The sequence below is a fragment of the Coregonus clupeaformis genome, chromosome 20 (assembly GCF_020615455.1).
Source record: "Coregonus clupeaformis isolate EN_2021a chromosome 20, ASM2061545v1, whole genome shotgun sequence".
Lineage (NCBI taxonomy): Eukaryota > Metazoa > Chordata > Actinopteri > Salmoniformes > Salmonidae > Coregonus > Coregonus clupeaformis.
In genome coordinates, this window is record NC_059211.1 from 47,375,304 (window position 1) to 47,390,208 (window position 14,905).

A 14,905-nucleotide genomic window follows, 5' to 3' on the forward strand; every position below is an offset into this window, starting at 1 on the left:
GCTGCTGAGTGAATGTAATGTGTCTATTTTCTAAAAGGTTCCTCAATTTCACAAACATCCACATTTGAGCACAACATAATAAATTGGATATGTACTCACCAGTCAACAGTAGATGACAGAAGTGAATTGAATCCCCTAGCTCTGATGTGTATCTACAGTAGCTGGCAGCAGAGAAGTTGCATGCTGTGACCTGTGAGTGGTGTTTTAAGTGTCCTACTTAAGTTTCACTGAGTGACCACCTCTCCTCTGATTAGCTAACCCATGGCGGGCCCTCTGTTTCAGGACTGGCTGACGGAGAGCGCCAGGCTCATCGCCAAGTCGGGCAGCACGGTAGAGTGGGTGACGCCCCTGGGCCTTCCCATCATCCAGCCCTACCACCGCACCCGGACACAGATGGTAAGACTAAATGTCACTTACTCTAGATACTTAAGATGTTGCTTAGTTGGAGCTCAGAGAAGCATGAAGAAGTAAGTATACATTGAACATCTTACACCCAAGCAGTGATCCTTCCTTTGTGTCCTGCTAGCCTTGTGTTTACAGTAAAGGCACCCTGTGCCGCTGCACTGTTATACAAGCTCATACATGTCAACTTTGCCCTTTTCAAAGAAAATATATGCATATTTATACAATATATGCATACAAAACATTAAGAACATCTTCCTAATATTGAGTTGCACCCCTCCCCTCAGCCTCAATTCGTCGAAAGCGTTCCACAGGGATGCTGGCTCATGTTGACTCCAATACTGGCTGGATATCCTTTGGGTGGTGGACCATTCTTGATACACACAGGAAACTGTTGAGCGTGAAAAACCCAGTAGCGTTGCGGTTCTTGACACAAACCGGTGCGCCTGGTACCTACTACCATACCCTGTTCAAAGGCACTTCAATTGTTGGCTTGCCCATTCACCCTCTGAATACACAATTCATGTCTCAATTGTCTCCCGGCTTAAAAATCCTTCTTTAGCTTGTCTCCTCCACTTCATCTACGCTGATTGAAGTGGATTTATCAAGTGACAATAATAAGGGATCATAGCTTTCACCTGGTCAGTCTATGTCATGGAAAGAGCAGGTGTTCTTCATGTTTTGTGCACTCAGTCTATGTGTTCTGTAGCCTAACCAATCTGGCTGTGGTCACCATTAATGCCAGTCACATGTTCACTGGAGAGGTCATGAAAATAACAAGCAGACTAGGGTCCCTCGTAAGGTCCCTTTTTCCCTCTAATTGAGCCACCCGGTAGACAGCGTCTCTCTGTGAGCTTGTTGTTTTGGCTATAGGGGTTTGTTGTGAGCTGGTAGAAGGGCCTGAAAGCAGTTGCCAATTACAGGGCTCTCTTCACCTCACCTGACCTCTGCTGACCTCACTGACAGACAGGGGGCGGCGGCCTCTGAAAGGTCTTGTGCTGCCTCGTGGTCTTGTGAAACAATAAGCCAGCTGCAGCAGTGGCTTTGCATTCTCCCTCTCTTCCTCCTCCTCCACTCCCTCTCCTTCCCCCTCTTTCTCATCTGCCTCTCTGCCTGCCAGGCAGTATTAAGAGCCAGAGCCCGAGCCCAGAGGGGGTTGTGTTTGTGGGAGTTTGAGCAGAGCTGCTTCGTCTGACTTCTGCTGAGAGCATCTGGCTGCACATCTGTCTCACAGGCACCGAGGTCTCTGTAGCACCTATTGGCACTGAGGTGGCCAATATACATCCTGTAGTCAACACTGGCTCCATCAACCCAAGCCTCTGGTGAAGGGTGTGGCATTAGGGCACCTGCAATTGAGAGATGCTTAATGTTGGCTGTGTATGTATGTGTGTCTCTGTTCATTTGCCACATGTTTTACATTTCAAATGTCATTCAAATCCAAGGAAATGTGTGACCGCCATTTTGTCTTTGTGCCTGACACCGCCTTGTGGTTGAACAGGAGGGTGGGGCAGGGCTCCCTGTACCAAACACATGAACCAGGTAATGGGCAGAGGGCACACTGACTCTACTGTGGCACAGCTCTGCTCATCATCACTGTAATGCAAAGAGGGCTGTGGCTTCTCTACCCTTTCTTGTCCTCTACTCTCTCCTCCCGTCCTCCAGAATACAGTGCTCCACCACCACCTGGCCCCTGTCTGTCCTTCAGGCCTGTGCTGTCAGTCAGTCAGACGGCAGTGATGTCAGATGGCACCCTAATAGTCTGAGTTAAGCTGACGGCTGGTGTTCTGCTGCCCACCGGGACAGAGGTGCTGCTACTGCTGCTTCTGTGACTCTCCCTCTCCAATCTCTTCTGAGAGAGTTACTCTAATAACATTGCCCTAATTTTGGACTTAATTTTCCAGTGTTAATAGCAGGGAGTTAGGATGAATTTAGGAGGGTTCACAGTGAGGGTGTGTGGGGGTTGAGGTTGTTGGATCTCAGCTCCAAGGTGGCCTATTTGCCGTATATGGCAATATACTGTTGTTATGTTCCGATTGGATTCATATTCTCCCTATAAGTCTTCTACCTGGCATTTCCTCAGGCAGTCTGGACTCCGGAGCTGGATATCATCATTCCGCTGTGTGATTTTAGGTCATTACATTTTATTGGACTTTTACAGCATTTCTTCTCCACTTAATCGTTTTTAATCACACACCCAACCGTGCTGCCATGCCATCTCACATGTTACCTGGCGCTGCAGAAAACACACAATCTCAATGGATGAAGAATCACTAGACTACTACACTATACACTGAGCTGCTCTGCCCTACCAAGCAAAAGAGCAGTAACTGCTCATAGAGTGAAATTGAGAAAAATTACTTCAAAGTTGTTTTTATTGTCCAGCCAAATAAATTGTAGGCAGATCATTGGAGATGTGGTTATGTTGTCTTACTATGAGGTTACTTTTTATTCATATTAACCCTGACCTCGGACATGTCCTTTGACCCTAGACCGCAGTTACTGCCTTCTTGCTTGGTACACCCACTGGAATACGTTTCCATTACAATTTTTTGTATTCTTTTACACAAACTTGTGTTAATATATTTATTTGTATGTGGCTGTCAATGACATATAGTTTGATACTTCTATCAGCAAAGAGCAATAAATAATACCAAGGTAAACCGTAGACACTGCAGCCCAAAGGTCAGTGAAACCAAGGTAAAAAGCAGAAACTGACTTGAGTGATGTCAGTTATTGCCTTTTTCCTTGGTTTCACTGTAATTATTTTCAGTTACTGCAAACATGACCACCCATTTTCTCCATAACACAACACAATGGAGGCAGGATATTTGTACACATGATAAAGCATGTATTTAATGTATAAAAAATCGAAATAACTAATTTCTTACCAAATGTGCAGTTACTGCTCTTTTGAATCACTGGACTACTACACACTATACACTGAACTGCTGCACTCTCATTGTAACTAAATACCAAGATATAGAGCTATTAAAAACAAAAAACTATGTTTTAAGTGAGAATAGGCATTGGTCTGAAGTGAAAACGAAAGGAAATTGACATAAGCACAACAATGCCTATTCCACCCATGCTCTACCAAAGTTTTCCAGCACACAGCATGAGCTACTACAATAGCTATGTTGGTATTGCACTATTTGTAGGCAGGTTGCTTAGGATTCAAACCTTCTCAAACAGCCTAATTCATACTCTTAGAGGAGATGCTTCCACAATAATGTGATTTGTATTGCATACAAGGTAAAGTATTGGATTCTTCACACACCACAGTAAGACATTATACCATTACGCTACCTTTTCAAGTTTTTTTTTTAATTAAATGAAAACAAGCCTTGCTTTTATACTTACAAGACCATCAGGCTTGTTTGAGCTGTTTTGTCTTGTAGTAATGGGATGCGTGAAATTATTTGCTGTATTCCTAAACAAAAGCACCAGTGCATGAACAATTGTAAAGGATTAATTGCATAAAGAAATATTAGTGGAAATACAGTACAGTGGAATTCGGAAAGTATTCAGACACCTTTACTTTTTCCACATTTGGTTACGTTACAGCCTTATTCTAAAATGGATTCAATTGTTTTTTCCCCCCTCATCAATCTACACTCAGTACCCCATAATGACAAAGCAAAAACAGGCTTTTAGAAATTTTAGCAAATTTATTAAAAATAAAAAAACTGATATCACATTTACATAAGTATTCAGACCCTTTACTCAGTACTTTGTTGAAGCACCTTTGCAGCGATTACAGCCTTGAGTCTTCTTGGGTATGACGCTACAAGCTTGGTACACCTGTATTTGGGGAGTTTCTCCCATTCTTCTCTGCAGATCCTCTCAAGTTCTGTCAGGTTGGATGGGGAGCTTGGCTGCAAAGCTATTTCTAGGTCTCTCTAGAGATGTTAGATCGGGTTCAAATCTGGGCTCTGGCTGGGCCACTCAGGGACATTCAGAGACTTGTCCCGAAGCCACTCTTGCGTTGTCTTGGCTGTGTGCTTAGGGTCGTTGTCCTGTTGGATTGTGAACCTTCGTCCCCAGTCTGAGGTCCTGAGCGCTCTGGAGCAGGTTTTCATCAAAGATCTCTCTGTACTTTGCTCCGTTCATCTTTCCCTCGATCCTGACTAGTCTCCCAGTCCCTGCCGCTGAAAAACATCCCCACAGCATGATGCTGCCACCACCATGCTTCACCATGGTACCCTTCCCCAGATATGTGCCTCGACACAATCCTATCTCGGAGCTCTACGGATAATTCCTTTGACCTCATGGCTTGGTTTTTGCTCCGACATGCACTGTCAACTGTGGGACCTTATATAGACAGGTGTCTGCCTTTCCAAATCATGTCCAATCAGTTGAATTTACCACAAGTGGACTCCAATCAAGTTGTAGAAACATCTCAAGGATGATCAATGGAAACAAGATGTACCTGAGCTCAATTTCTAGTCTCATAGCAACGGGTCTGAATACTTCTGTAAATAAGGTATTTCTGTTTTTATCCAGAGCGACTTACAGTTAGTGAATACATTTTTTTTTTTTATACTGGCCCCCCGTGGGAATCAAACCCACAACCCTGGCGTTGCAAACGCTATGCTCTATCAACTGAGCTACATCCCTGCCGGCCATTCCCTCCCCTACCCTGGACGACGCTGGGCCAATTGTGCGCCGCCCATGAGTCTCCCGGTCGCGGCCGGCTGCGACAGAGCCTGGATTCGAACCAGGATCTCTAGTGGCACAGTTAGCACTGCCATGCAGTGCCTTAGACCACTGCGCCACTCAGGAGGTAGTTGACACCATTGTTAACACCATTGTTGACACCATCTATACTTGACACCATTGTTGGACCACTACAAATAAATGCTGTTGTTTAAACGCTACCCTCTTTGTCTTTACCTAACTGGGTATGAAGGCTCCGGCCCTTACAATTGGATTGTCTTTGAGCTGGCTGTTTGTCATTGCGCCCTATTGGCCATCATGGGGTTGGGAGTGCTAAATTAAATATTGTCCTCCCTAGTCAATAACTCCTCTATTCCGTGTAACACATCTACCCCCCACAGCCTACTACGCCCAGTCACGTTTACATGCTATAAATTGCCTGTATTTGTATCCATCGGCGGTTCTGTATTTAGAGTGTCACGCTCTTTCACCTTTACCGACCATTGATGGGCTATTTATATACTGAGAGCAGTGATGCTGCTCCCTCTCTTTAGCACTTGCGCTCTCGCTTCTGTCTTTATATCTCGCTCTTATCTTTCTCCTCCCCCCACCCCTCCCTCTCTCTCTCTCTGGATTTGCTCAGTAGGGGTTCCAGTTCCCTGGTTGATAATGTCACGGTGCCTGGCCAGATTCATGCAGAAGCAGCCTGGATTCCATTAATAATCTTAAAGACAAAACAACGCCTCAGAGCCGCACCACCACAGTCCTCTTATAGCCAGGACACCACAGCACACATTTACTGCAGCGCCTCTGCTACTGGAGTATAAGGCTACAGACAGTAGCTCTGGAGTTCACATTAGGTGTTCAGAACTGCCAGAGATTCTAATTGATGTGCCATGTCTTAAGTAGATGCAATGTCCTTTCTTGGATATATTGTAGTGCAGTCAGTGTATTGAGTGTGCATTGAATGGAAGGTTTGGGATTGAAAAGCTTTTAGGTGCAGTACCTGAAATGGAAAAGCTTCTAGGACTTGCAATTGCACTTATTGTAAGTCTATGGCTTCATTATAATAATACAGTGCATTGATGTGAACCATCTCTGCCCAACCTGGGTTCAGCTAAAGGTGGTCTTCCCCAACAATCTGTGTGTGGTGTTGTGTGTGTGTGTGTGTGTGTGTGTGTGTGTGCATTTGTATGGAATGTTCTACCCAAAGATTTGTATATACACTAGATGACTGAAAGGGGGTGCTGTGTTGAAGCCACCAGGCCTCCATCTTTGCACTCCCCCACCATTGTAAAAAATATTTTGGAAGCTTTAGAAATGCATTTATTAATGTCTACATTCGTTTTGCCACTTTTATTCTATTACAGACACATTTAATGTATACTTTTCAATTATATTATGTGAGCTAAACATAACAATTTAAAATGAAGAAATATACACTACCGTTCCCAAGTTTGGGGTCACTTAGATATGTACTTGTTTTTGAAAGAAAAGCAATTTTTTGGTCCATTAAAATAACATCAAATTGATCAGAAATACAGTGTAGACATTGTTAATGTTGTATATGACTATTGTAGCTGGAAACGGCTGATTTTTTTCAATGGAATACAGTGGGGGAAAAAAGTATTTAGTCAGCCACCAATTGTGCAAGTTCTCCCACTTAAAAAGATGAGAGAGGCCTGTAATTTTCATCATAAAAATCCAGAAAATCACATTGTATGATTTTTAAGTAATTAATTTGCATTTTATTGCATGACATAAGTATTTGATCACCTACCAACCAGTAAGAATACCGGCTCTCACAGACCTGTTAGTTTTCATTAAGAAGCCCTCCTGTTCTCCACTCATTACCTGTATTAACTGCACCTGTTTGAAATTGTTACCTGTATAAAAGACACCTGTCCACACACTCAATCAAACAGACTCCAACCTCTCCACAATGGCCAAGACCAGAGAGCTGTGTAAGGACATCAGGGATAGAATTGTAGACCCGCACAAGGCTGGGATGGGCTGCAGGACAATAGGCAAGCAGCTTGGTGAGAAGGCAACAACTGTTGGCGCAATTATTAGAAAATGGAAGAAGTTCAAGATGACGGCCAATCACCCTCGGTCTGGGGCTCCATGCAAGATCTCACCTCGTGGGGCATCAATGATCATGAGGAAGGTGAGGGATCAGCCCAGAACTACACGGCAGGACCTGGTCAATGACCTGAAGAGAGCTGGGACCACAGTCTCAAAGAAAACCATTAGTAACACACTACGCCGTCATGGATTAAAATCCTGCAGCGCAGGCAAGGTCCCCCTGCTCAAGGCAGCGCATGTCCAGGCCCGTCTGAAGTTTGCCAATGACCATCTGGATGATCCAGAGGAGGAATGGGAGAAGGTCATGTGGTCTGATGAGACAAAAATATAGCTTTTTGGTCTAAACTCCACTCGCCGTGTTTGGAGGAAGAAGAAGGATGAGTACAACCCCAAGAACACCATCCCAACCGTGAAGCATGGAGGTGGAAACATCATTCTTTGGGGATGCTTTTCTGCAAAGGGGACAGGACGACTGCACCGTATTGAGGGGAGGATGGATGGGATGGATGGGGCCATGTATCGCGAGATCTTGGCCAACAACCTCCTTCCCTCAGTAAGAGCATTGAAGATGGGTCGTGGCTGGGTCTTCCAGCATGACAACGACCCGAAACACACAGCCAGAGCAACTAAGGAGTGGCTCCGTAAGAAGCATCTCAAGGTCCTGGAGTGGCCTAGCCAGTCTCCAGACCTGAACCCAATAGAACATCTTTGGAGGGAGCTGAAAGTCCGTATTGCCCAGCGACAGCCCCGAAACCTGAAGGATCTGGAGAATGTCTGTATGGAGGAGTGGGCCAAAATCCCTGCTGCAGTGTGTGCAAACCTGGTCAAGACCTACAGTAAACGTATGATCTCTGTAATTGCAAACAAAGGTTTCTGTACCAAATATGAAGTTCTGCTTTTCTGATGTATCAAATACTTATGTCATGCAATAAAATGCAAATGAATTACTTAAAAATCATAAAATGTGATTTTCTGGATTTTTGTTTTAGATTCCGTCTCTCACAGTTGAAGTGTACCTATGATAAAAATTACAGACCTCTACATGCTTTGTAAGTAGGAAAACCTGCAAAATCGACAGTGTATCAAAAACTTGTTCTCCCCACTGTATAGAGACTGTTTAGTGCCAAAAATAAGGGGTTAAATACAAAAAAACGAATGTTTCCGGATCTTCTTATATCTCTCAGATATAGGACAGACACTTCAGAACAAACTTCCTTTAGATTTGTTTGGGGGGACTATCTGTTGTTCCATGTAATGAATATTTTATTCAATGCATTTGTATGGGCTAATAGCAGTAAGGCCGAATAAAACAAGTTTCATTAATTATTTTACATATGTTTTTGATACTTAAAAGGGGTCTTAAAATTCAAAATCAAAAAGCAAAATTCCATATAGCTTAGTAGAACTGTAGAAAAATTGTGTGTGTGTAGTTGTGTGGACCCGTTTGTGTGTGTAAAGCCGTGTGTGCTGTGCTGCTTACGTGTCTGGCATTCAGCACTAACGGAGCGCAGACAGACATCCTAAGCAGGTCTGTCAGGTAGCCCAGCGTGCGGCCTGTTCTGGTAGTGTGGCATCAATCAGCGGTGATGCGTTGGGCTAGCAGCACCTCATCAGCAGGTGCTGGGGAGTGGAGGGGACAGATGGCAGGCCTCTGGAGGGCTCTCTCTCTCTCTCTAACTCTGTAGACGTGATTTGTTTCGATAGTGTGAATCATATGTTTAGCTGTCGATGCGAATGTGTGTATCATAGTCTGCTTTTTAAGTAATAACATCCTCAAACATACACCCACACACACCACCAAGGCGAATGGAACTCACCCTTACACTATTATTCCCACACTTGCTTCATGTTATATACCCTACATACATCTATTCCCTAGAGATTATATGCAGTCTTCCCTCTCCATCTACTTGCATCATGGGGCCAACAGAAATTAAACACTCACTTCCACAAAGGTCACCCTTTCTCCCTAATATTCCACCATACTTGATTCAATATTTTTTTCCTTTCATAAATGGACTCTGTGGAGCATTAATTAGAGTAGACGATATGGGAGAAGATGAAGCACCCGGAACAACCAGTACGCAAATAAGCAGCAGGAGGAGAAGAGAGAGAAGCGTGCCTTAATCAGTCAGTGGCGGAGGGAGGGTGGCCCAGTGCTGATGATAGGTTGGAGGAAATGACAGCAGAAAGCTGCGAGCAGCGTGGACATGCATCAATATGGCTGCCTAACGGGATTGTGGGCAACTAATCAGATTAGGGGTCACTTTTGCCTGGGTGAAGATTTTTTTCCTTTCCTCCCTCGCTGGCTGAGTTACGTATCAAGTGAAATCGGAGAAGTCATGGCACCGGGAAGAGGAGTGGTGGATTGGGAGATTATGGTGTTACTCCATGCTTTTGTTACCCAGAGAGACAGACAGTGGATCTATGTTGAGTTGAAACCCTTCCATTAACCTTGAGTCTTTTCCCTAGAGGGAAGCCAGCTACACCTGACCTTGCTGGTGGAAACCCAAAGGATCGGGGGTCCCACTATTAAGAGCACTTTGTTGGAGTTTAGAACTCTCCAGTCTCTCGACACACTATTTTGCCTGCTGTGTGGAGGCCTACTTAAGATTTGCTTTCCAATCCTAACCCCTTGCTGTAGTCAAGATGAGTATGCTAGTGGAATATGCACTGTACCATACACAGAATCAGAATAAGTTATTCCTCATTCTAATTCCATCATACCGCACTTTTCCAAATGTCGACTTCTCCACTTCTCCTCTCCCTTGCTCCCCGAGAACCAAAGCGAGCAACTCCCCGTGGTTTTGGGGTGAACTAATAAATGCTGCTGGCGTTTCAAGGGCACCCTGGAGATAACGGAGGGAGGGAGAAAAAGAGGGAGAAGGGAGGGATGGAGGGGAGGAGAGGAAAAGGTCAGTGGGAATATGGTAGGTCTCTCCAGGGGGGAGGTGAATAATTGTGTTGTATCTCATCTGTGGACTGTCTGACCACAGTGATCAATAAGGTGAGTGAGTGACAGCTGGGGAGAGCGAGGTAGAGAGTTAAAGAGAGATAGAGGGGCCAGGAAGGCTCAGGTTAACGTAGAGTGGTTGGCTCATTGGGCTGGAGACAGGGCTAGACATGGACTGATGATGGTTGTGGTAGGAAGTGCCACAACAGAGTCGTAATGTGATGAATTAGAATCCTCCCCCTTCTGGCACAATGCTGGTTCTTCATTGATACTGATGACTGTTTTATCTAGTGCTGTCTGATAGAGTAACTCTCAGGTGAGTTGGGACTATTCTCCATTGAGAGAATGTTGCACTGTATCAAGGGCAAATTCATCATGAGCTAAGGATTGGGCTAGGCCGGCAAAACTGGTGCAGATATAATGATGTGGGTATAGTGTACAAATCTAGACATCAATTAAAATCTCTCTCTTCAAAGATAGTGTAGATCCATTCCTAGGGAAAATTACAATGATCAAGATTTTAAAGGTAGACTCAGCGATATGACATATATACAGAAAGTAAACAGCATTGTGGGTCAATTTCCGCAACAACTAACAGTGTTGAAGCACGAGGCTCAACTTCTCCGCTGTTTTGGTCCCGTGGCTCCCATGCTGTAAGAGCGTGAAGCGAACCCGTGCACAGAAAAGGGCGACATCTTACGAGTTCCAACCCAACTTTGCTATTTAGTGACTTTTATCGTGTTTATCTTACTTTTTTGGTACAGAAAGTATGACCACCATGCACTTCTGGACATCAGATCGACAGCTGTTCCACGACTCAGCTGTTCCACTGTTCCACGACTCAGCTGTTCCACTGTTCCACGACTCAGCTGTTCCACTGTTCACCCTATTTCTTTGTTCCATGAGCTACCAAAACGCTGCAGGCGTAGACGTGGGAGACGAGGTGGAGTCCTGGTAAAATTGAGGCGAAGAGAAAACTGAACGGTGCTCCTCTCCATTCTATTGGCAAATGTTCAGTCACTCAAGAATAAGATGGATGAGCTTCGTTCGAGAGTCTCCTATCAGAGAGACTTGAAAAGCTGCAATATTATATGTGGCAGGGCTTGCACACGATCACAGATTACAAAGGGAAACCCAGCCGTGAGTTGCCCAGCGACTCAGAACTCCCAAACAAGCTAAATGTCTATTATGCTCGCTTCGAGGAATATCACACTGTGCCTTGCGTGAAAGACCCTGTTTTTCCGGATGACTGTGTGATCTCACTCTCCGTGGCCGATGTGAGCAAACCGTACCGGAACATCGTCTCTCGTAACAACAGGCTCCAAGACAGCTTCTTCCCACAAGCCATAAGACTGCTAAATAGTCAGTTAATGGTACCCAAACTATCTGCACTGACTTTGTCTTCCACTGACCCTACGCACACGCACTAGACTATATATTCAGTGCATTCGGAAAGTATTCAGATCCCTTTACTTTTTCCAAATGTTTTGACGTTACAGCCTTATTCTAAAATTGATTAAATTGTTGTTTTTTTCTCTCATCAATCTACACACAATACCCCATAATGACAAAGCAAAAAAAGGTTTTTAGAAATGTTTGCAAATGTATTACAAATAAAAAAACGGAAATATTACATTTACATAAGTATTCAGACCCTTTACTCAATACTTTGTTGATGCACTTTTGGCAGCGATTACAGCCTTGAGTCTTCTTAGATATGACGCTACAAGTTGGATGGGGAGCGTCGCTGCACAGCTATTTTCAGGTCTCTCCAGAGATGTTCGACCGGGTTCAAATCCGGGCTCTGGTTGGGCTGCTCAAGGACATTGAGACTTGTCCCCGAAGCCACTCCTGCGTTGTCTTGGCTGTGTGCTTGGGGTCGTTGTCCTGTTGGAAGGTGAACATTCGCCCCAGTCTGAGGTCCTGAGCACTCTGGAGCAGGTTTTCATCAAGGATCTCTCTGTACTTTGCTCCGTTCATCTTTCCCTTTTATCCTGACTAGTCTCCCAGTCCCTGCTGCCGAAAAACATCCCCACAGCATGATGCTGCCACCACCATGCTTTACCATAGGGATGGTGCCAGGTTTCTTCCAGACGTGACGCTTGGCATTCAGGCCAAGGAGTTCAATCTTGGTTTCATCAGACCAGAGAATCTTGTTTCTAATGGTCAGAGTCCTTTAGGTGACTTTTGGCAAACAACAAGCGGGCTGTCATGTGTCTTTTACTGAAGAGTGGCTTCTGTCTGGCCACTCCACCATAAAGGCCTGATTGGTGCAGAGATGGTTGTCCTTCTGGAAGGAGAAAATCTGGAGCTCTGTCAGAGTGACCATCGGGTTCTTGGTCACCTCCCTGAACAAGGCCCTTCTCCCCCCAATTGCTCAGTTTGGCCGGGCGGCCAGCTCTAGGAAGAGTCTTGGTGGTTCCAAACTTCTTCCATTTAAGAATGATGGAGGCCACTGTGTTCCTGGGGACCTTCAATACTGCAGAATATTTTTGGTACCCTTCCCCAGATCTGTGCCTCGACACAATCCTGTCTTGGAGCTCTACAGACAATTCCTTCGACCTCATGGCTTGGTTTTTGCTCTGACATGCACTGTTAAATGTGGGACCTTATATAGATAGGTGTGTGCCTTTCCAAATCATGTACAATCAATTTAATTGACCACAGATGGACTCCAATCAAGTTATATATCTTAATGGAAACAGGATGCACCTGAGCTTAATTTCAAGTCTCATAGCAAAGGGTCTGAATACTTATGAAAAGGTATTTCTGTTTTTATTTTTTATAAATGTGCAAACATTTCTACAAACCTGTTTTCACTTTGTCATTATGGGGTATTGTGTGTAGATTGATGAGGGGAAAAAATAATGTAATCCATTTTAGAATAAGGCTGTAACGTAACAAAATGTTGAAAAGTCAAGGGGTCTGAATACTTTCCGAATGCACTGTATACACACTCAGTATTGTATTATTTTTAAACTCTGCATCATTGGGATGGGCTCGTAAGCAAGCATTTAATTTCATGATAAAGTTGTATTCGGCGCATGTGACAAATACAATTTTATTTTATTTGTGAGTGATGTCTTGCATCTCAATATCTGCAGTTCTGTTCGTGGCAGCGTCATTTCGCTAAGTCAACCTTTATTTCCTTTTTTATGCAAACCCAATAAGGATATGGAAGATACATTTAAGTAATTTAGCAGACGCTCTGATCCAGAGCGATTTACAGGAATAATTAGGTTTAAGTGCCTTGCTCAAGGGCACATTGACAGATTTTTCACCTAGTAGGCTTGGGGATTCGAACCAGCAACCTTTCGGTTACTAGCCCAACTCTCTAACTGCTAGACTACGAATAGAGTAGTGTGTTGAGTTAACCCCAGATCCTGCCATCATTACCTCTTCCTTTCTCCCTAAATTACACCCTAAGGACATGTTGGGGAGATCGGAAGGACTTTCTGCCACAGTGATGGACACATCTTTCCTTCCAACTCCTCCTAGAGGGCTGATGGATGAGATCTCACTACATGGCATATGCTGATGGGAATGTATTGCCATGTGTGTCTATGTGTGTCTATTTTCAACCTGTTTGGTTGTTTCTGTAATAAATCAATGTGCCCTGGAGGCATTGACAGGAGAGGAGGCAGCTAGCTGGGTAAATCAAGAGATCTGCTACCCTGCATGAAGGCCTGTCTCTGTGGGATTGGATTTATCTCCAGAAGTCCTAATTCCTGATTTAACATAAAGAACTGACCAGGGTTGCATTCATTAAGCACAAAATGGAAGAAAACGGGTAGAAACAGGGCGGCACTATCTGAACCTGTCCAATAACAAATGCTTATTTTCTGTTGCAAAACGTTTTGCTACGGTTTCCACTAATGAATAGGACACAGGCTTTTGCAACACATTTCCATTCATGAAAGCAGTTGCAGACACTTTTCTCCCCTGGTTCTAAACTGGAAACATGAATTAACCATATTCAGTTAGCGACAGTACAGTCCGGGTGATGGATTTTAGTGTTTTAAGAGATTCTCCAGTACTTTTGTATACTTTTTATCCAGTAGTTCCGAAAGTAGCGCTCACGAGCCAAAATTGGTCCCCAAAAATTGCATACTAAGTCACATATGTGCAGATATGTGCACCACGTCATTGCTCTGTCTCTCGCTCTGCTGTGTGTTCATCTTGCTAGCTGTCACTCAAATGGCAAGGGGCTGAAGCTTATTGGCTAGAACTCTAATTGCTAGGGGGCTGCCCAATGTTAGGGGAAATGTAGGGAAAGTGGCGCAGCACATCTTCCAGTTTTCAAACTAGGGATTTTGTGGCTAATTGAGGTAAAATAGTAATTCTGCTCATAGATTATGTTTGTATGAACTACACATTGACACATCTAGCCCAAAGCGGGAGGTTTAAAAAATACTTAGTAGTCGCCAAAGTTCCGGAGCATGTCTTTAAGTGTTCTCAGTGCTTTTGATGATTTATTTATAAGTGAACCAGTGTCGGTGAAAGCACTTCATTTGGAGAGCCTTCAGTTAGTCAGGAGTTCCAGACAAATGAATGGTTCTCTTCACTTGTGGCGGGCGGACAGAGAGTCAGATAGACAGACATTCATTCATTCTTTCCCAGAACCAGCAGTGTTCATGTTCAGTGTGCTGTGATGTGCAGTAGTGTCTGCTGTCTGAAGCTAGTCTTGTCTGGTTGTTGATAGATGTTTTCATCACACAGGCCTACTGCCAGGGTGGCAGGCTGTATCAATTGGAGGACTGCCCTGGCTGCTTTGGCATGGCTAGATGTAGGAGTGCAAACAGTGAATCC

The 14,905-nt window shown here is 44.3% G+C and overlaps 1 protein-coding gene across 1 annotated transcript in view; it reads left to right on the forward strand.

The window, feature by feature from the left end:
• LOC121533550 (DNA-directed RNA polymerase, mitochondrial) overlaps window positions 1-14,905 on the forward strand; it is a 106,799-nt gene that overhangs the window by 68,744 nt on the left and 23,150 nt on the right. The window contains exon 15 of the mRNA XM_041839596.2: window positions 283-396. Coding sequence (XP_041695530.1) covers window positions 283-396 — 114 coding nt within the window. The remainder of the gene's footprint in view (window positions 1-282; window positions 397-14,905) is intronic.